Genomic DNA, 6,000 nt, shown 5'->3' on the forward strand with positions numbered 1-6,000 from the left:
AACCCGGCCAGTTAGAATTTATTTCAGAATAATAAATAAAGATTTTGAACTAGACAACTCTTGGAAAAAGATATTGATTATTTAAAGTCAAATAGCATACTTAAATTAATTAATGGATATCTATATCTTAAACACGTAAAATAATAAATTACAGAGGTAAAACACGGATTACTCGTAATTTGGGATTGGACGGACAGTCAATATTATTTTACTGTAGTGGCTGATAATAATATTTTGTCAGACTTGTATTAAATTGAGGCTCAATTTAATTAGTACAAGTCCAACCTCCTTGGATCTCTAATCTGACTCATTATAACTCAATATAAAAGGAAATTAGAAAGGAAATTTAGCGTTAATTAATTCCATTAAAATTTCGTGCTCCCCTTTGGGAGCGGACGAAAAAGTTGGTTCTTTATAGAACTGAAATTCTGTCTTCTTTCTCTTCAAGCCCTTTTTTATTCTGACAAGCTTTGTGATTGATGTTATGAATCTTAGTTCTTTTGGGCCAGAATAGGTTTAAAATTTTTTATGGAACTGTGATTTCTACAGATGGAGAGATATGCTGGCCAAGACACTAAATGCCATTGAAGTAGTGACCTTTGACTATCCCTGTAAGTACATGTTTTCATGGATATGCTGAAGTCAGAAAAAGATAGTTATCATTTTTTTTGGGTTATCCAGAGTTTGATTAATCTTAACATGAATAAGCTGGAAAGTTAAGGGAGGCTTTGATATGTTATTTTCTGCTTAAGGTCAAAGTGTTCATTTGTTGGCAGACAATGCTGGAGGGAAGCGAAGGGCTCCGCCAAAGGCTGAAAAATTGGTTGATTTCCACTGTGACGTTGTCAAGAAGGTCATGGCTACATATCCGGGGCATCCACTAGCGTTAGCTGGGAAGTCCATGGGGTCAAGGTAACGTTCATAAATTTCTCTCCTTACAAGAATGTTATGGTTATGTAATGAGTTATGAGCTTATAGGAGCTGACTTATTACTTAAATATACAGGGTCTGTTGTATGGTTGCCGGAGAAAAAGATATTTATGCATCAGCTGTAGTTTGTCTGGGATATCCATTAAAGGTCTGTCATTTTACATGACAATTATCAGTATATTCCGTTATTCTATTTTTCTCGAATAGCTCGTTGTCGTGGATGGTTGCCTGTTCATGGAAAAAATGGTTGAAGTTTATGAATCTAGTTTAGTATCATTTTCGGATTCGGTCATTCTGAAGATTTTATGGAATTCTAATATTTTAGGGCAGGAATGGTGCATTGCGAGACGATACTATACTGCAACTTATAGTCCAAGTTTTGTTTGTGCAGGTAAGTTTTCCTCACATAAGTGCCCTAATCTTATGATATTCCAATAGCATGACAAAGGTCAAATTTATTTAGATTTGTATATTATGCTGGTTACTGCTTAGAGCATCCATAATAGCAAGGACTTCCCCACGGACTAGCACTAAGACTTTCCAAAATCACATTCTGCCACGTCATAAGGACTTCTCACCCCACTCCCACATCACTAGGACTTCCCATTGCACAATAGTAGACTAGCACTAGGACAAGCAGTAGGACATCCCAACAACACAATTTCACATTTTATATACGAAATTTAAATACGGAATTAAAATTTTGACACGAATAGAGAGAAAATGCGAACATTTTATATAAATAAAAAACATACATAATTAAAAAAAATACATAGTTCAAAGAGAAAATAAAAAAACCATCTCCAAGCTTTGACACACGCGGCCCCCCTCTCGCTCCTCGTCGTCCCCTAGGCCAGTCGCTGCGGCGTTGGTGTCCCAAGATGCTCCCCCACCGCTGATGGGTGGGAGCCCAGCATCACGCCTCATCAAGTCGATGACCCCCTGCAACATCTCCTTGTGTTTGGGGTCAACGGTCGCTCTCCACTCCTTGATGGTTTCTATCATGTTCGTATGATGTTGGATATGGGTAATACGGGAGAACTCGGGGGTCGGCTGGAATGCTGCAAGGGCTGCCGATTGGACCTCCTGGGACCCGCTGCTGGCGCCTCGCCTAGACGCCTGCATCGCCGTCTTTTTCCCAATCAGGCGGTGATGGCGGTGGTTAAACGAGGGGGGACTCGGGATATCTTCGGCATCATCGGGGAGATCGGCCAGCCAGCGACGACACCCGGCGCTGCTGCTGTAGTCACCGCTGGAGTTGATCTTCTGCCGCTTCGGCCAGCCAGCGGCGACACCCGCCTGAAACTTTGCCGACTCCATCAGCACCACATAGGAATCCCAGTGGTTAAACGTGACGTGCTTGCCGCGCTCGGGGAACTCCACCATCGCCATCCGCTTCACATCCTCCATGGTCTGGCCGCTGGTAAGCATGCGGTCGTTGTTCTCGTATAGGCCGGAAAATCGGGAGACAACGGTCTTCAATCGGTCCCATGTCTTCCGGCACTCTTCAGCCGTGTGATACCTTCCATCCGCCGGTTTAAACGAACAGTAGGCTTGGGAGATGCGTTTCCACATGGGATCATCGCAGACATTGATCCAGACTTTTGACAAAGCCACACACTCCTCCTCACTCCACACGGTCCGCCGTGTCTCATCGTAGTCATCATCCGCCTCAGCCCCCGCCTCCTCCGCCCCAGCCCTCGACTGTGAGGACTCACCTGCCACCCCCTTGCCCTTTCCGCGGCCCCTGCCTCTACCCTTGCCTTTCTTCAAACCACCCCGACGGCCTGCAGCCGGTGGACTCTCAGTGGGAGGCACCCTAACCAGAGATAGACCCAACTCCTCCAGTGAGAAAGTCTCAGCAGAAGTGTACTGAGACTCCAGTGGAGTATAGGTGTAATGTCCGTTTTTTTTTATTTAAGGGGTGTTTGCTTTTTGTGTATATCTTGTTTAAGATATGGTGTGGTATGTTTTATTTGTTTTATATTATTTATGGGTGTGAATATTTAGTTTTATGGTTATTTGAAAAGCAAATTAATATCTTAATTAATAAATTAAACCCCCCCCTCTCTCTCGGTTTATCTCTCCCTCTCCCTCTCTCTTTTTCGAAAACCCTCTCTCTCTCCCCACTAATTTCTCAACCTCCCCCACTCCCTCTTAACCGATTCATTCCCCTTTTTCCAATCTTTTTCTCTCTTCGGTCTCTCTCAATCTCTCATCTCTCTCTTTCGCGAAGTTGCTCTCTCACCGGTAAGTTCTCTCGCCCTCCTCCCTCTCGGTTTACCTTTCCCCTTTCACTCCCTCTCATCATCGTCTTGGATTTCTCAAGGTGATACCCCCCTTCGTCGTGAATCGGAGTCGTAAGAGGAAGTAAAGCTTTTTCACTACGTTGAACTATCCCGGAAAGGTAACACAAGGCCTCAACTCTCGTTTAATTCGAATTCATGCATGTAGGACGTTTTGGAGGGGTTAGATGCTGAATAAGTTGTGGGATTATGTGTTTGTGTGAAGCATGTTTTTGATGGTAACTGACAGTGGGTTCCGACCACTTTTTGACTGAGCAAACGATCTTCTTTTGGTACGAATTTTTAACCGTATAAACTTGGATGTGTCTTCGGTGTGGTGTGTAAATTTCAGCTTCATTGGATGTCGTATGATTTTATTATGATTTTTGCAAGTAAACTGCGCAGATTCACGAATTGTATGTTTTTGGGAGATGTTTTCATGTGCAATGGTTGGGTTTCTGAGTGTTGTGCTTTTGTGATGTATGTGGGTGTGTTTGGCCAAGAGATGGCTCGGAGGAATCAGTGTTTGGTTCGAGAGTTTTCGTGTGTGTTGGCCGAGAGTTTTAGGGTTCAGCCTAGGGCAGTTTTGTGGAGAGTCTGGAAGGGATGATCCCAGGTGTTTGGGTGTGTTTTGGGATGTAGAATGCGTGGTTGTGTTTGTCGTATAGGGTTTGAGAATCGGGGGTCAGAGGAAAAGGGGTGTAAACTAGGTGCCGAGCAGACGGCCGAGATGGTCGGCCGAGGTGCCGAGCATGCGGCCGAGGTGGTCGGCCGAGGTGCCGAGCCGGACGGACGGCCGAGATGGTCGGCCGAGGTGCCGAGCAGACGGCCGAGATGGTCGGCCGAGGTGCCGAGCCGGACGGCCGAGATGGTCGGCCGAGGTGCCGAGCAGACGGCCGAGATGGTCGGCCGAGGTGCGAGCATGCGGCCGAGATGGTCGGCCGAGGTGCCGAGCCGAACGGCCGAGACGGTCGGCCGAGGTGCCGAGCAGGCGGCCGAGATGGTCGGCCGAGGTGCCGAGACACAGGCGACCGAGACAGCCGGCCGAGGTACCGAGCCAGGCCGAGACGCCGAGCCTTTTTCCCGAACCTGTTCCGAGCCAGGTGAGCCGTTTGTGCAGTGTGGGTGTTCCGGGAGTTTGAGTGTTGTGTTTGTGTCGTGTGCGCGTCTTGGGTACGTGGTATGCGTGTCGGGTGCGTGCGTGGTGTGTTTCGGACGTGTTTTTTTTGTGTGTTTGTTATAACATGTTGTTAAGTGTGTATACGTGTAACGTGCTAGATGGTGAAGTCATCCAAGTAGGAATCATGCATTGTCGTTAAACATCGTCTACCCTGACTCTAATTATGATATTTATTTATCTTTCAAAAGGGTGATCTTTTACGAGGAAAGTGTGGTTGAAGGGAACTATTTTAAAGGCTAAGCAATCGAGGTGGGCTTTTCTACCCTACTATTTTGTGGGTTATTTTTAATACGGACTATGTTCCGGAAATGTTTACGGAGGTGAATTGTTTGTCTTGCCAACTGTTTTGCTTTGAAACCTATCTGAAGTGGTTTACCACATATGTTTAATCGAATTCGGGTCTGTTGGGCTGCGAACCCTCAGGCTAGTGTACACGAGACTGGGAGCCATCTGAGAGCAAGTTGGCCAGTCTAGTGACCTGGGGTGTGGCCACGCCCCTTGTCACCGTTGGATCAGATAGTGTATGATGGTGGGAATAAGGGTGGCAATATCTGAAAATGACTGCGCAGTCGAATTTATGAAATATATTTTGTGTACTTGGGTTATTTTCTTACACTTAAAACCCCAAGGTTACACTGATGTGGCATGACAAACTATGATTTTGGCGTGTGTCCACTGAGTGCAATAAGTACTCAGCCCTGCATGTTGTTTTCTTAATGTGCAGGTTGAGCGGCGATGGGGATGACGGATGTTGAGCAGTGAAAGCCAAATGAGTGTTTTACTTGGTCTTTTGGATGGTGTCGTGTCGTCATACCCGGCATCATCTGTCTTTTGGTCTTTTCCGTTGCTTTGTAATCCGATACATTGTTTTTATTTAACTCTGTTTACATTAACTTTAGTAATGTCTTCTTAGTACAATGTTTGAAGTGAACTTCTTTTTAATAAATGTTTTTGGGTCAAATATTCCTGTTCTCCCCTTTCTTCCCCGCTTCTTTATTCCTCCCCTAGTCGCGGTCCACCGTACTTCCTATCCTTAGGAAATGCGGGCGTGACAGAGTGGTATCAGAGCCTAGGTTTTTCTTTCTGCTCTGGACCTAAGAGTCTCTTCTGTCTTGATTTAGTTTGTATCCCTGTGTCAAAATAAATAATTGTGTAAGTTTTCAAAAGTGTCATTGGCTCAACATCCGACTCATCGCACTCAACCTGAAATGAGGTAATGAAAATTTTGAATTTTTTGGAAAGTATATGTAAGTGGAGGGAATTGTGAATTTGGGTTTCGTTGGAACGTGGATGTAAAGAGTTGAGTTTTTGAGAAAGTGTGGAATGGTTTTGTGTGTGGGTTGTTTTGGAGAAAATGATTTTTGGAAAGTTTAAGTAAATATTGACGCATGTAAAAGGGTGCAAATTGGTGTGAAAAGTTGGAAATTATTTGAATGGTGAATTGTTATTGTGGGTTATGAACTGTTATAGTATGTTATGAACTGTTTTTGTGTGTCGAATGTACTTGAAAGCATGTAGCTGATGTATGATGATTTGATGATGTGATTGTTGATGTGAGCTTTTATGGGAGAATGTGTTGGCCTTTTGAATGTTTGAACTTAGACG

At 44.7% G+C, this 6,000-nt stretch overlaps 1 protein-coding gene across 1 annotated transcript; it reads left to right on the forward strand.

Annotated features, from left to right (window-relative positions):
- The first annotated feature begins 553 nt into the window (after positions 1-553).
- LOC121781865 lies at positions 554-5,175 on the forward strand. The gene is made up of 5 exons (XM_042179567.1): positions 554-611; positions 777-912; positions 1,006-1,078; positions 1,256-1,321; positions 5,120-5,175. The coding sequence occupies exons 1-5, from the start codon at positions 560-562 to the stop codon at positions 5,138-5,140; spliced, it is 348 nt and encodes a 115-aa protein (XP_042035501.1). The 5' UTR covers positions 554-559; the 3' UTR covers positions 5,141-5,175.
- Positions 5,176-6,000: the final 825 nt, after the last annotated feature.

This window comes from Salvia splendens, chromosome 20 (genome assembly GCF_004379255.2).
Source record: "Salvia splendens isolate huo1 chromosome 20, SspV2, whole genome shotgun sequence".
NCBI lineage: Eukaryota > Viridiplantae > Streptophyta > Magnoliopsida > Lamiales > Lamiaceae > Salvia > Salvia splendens.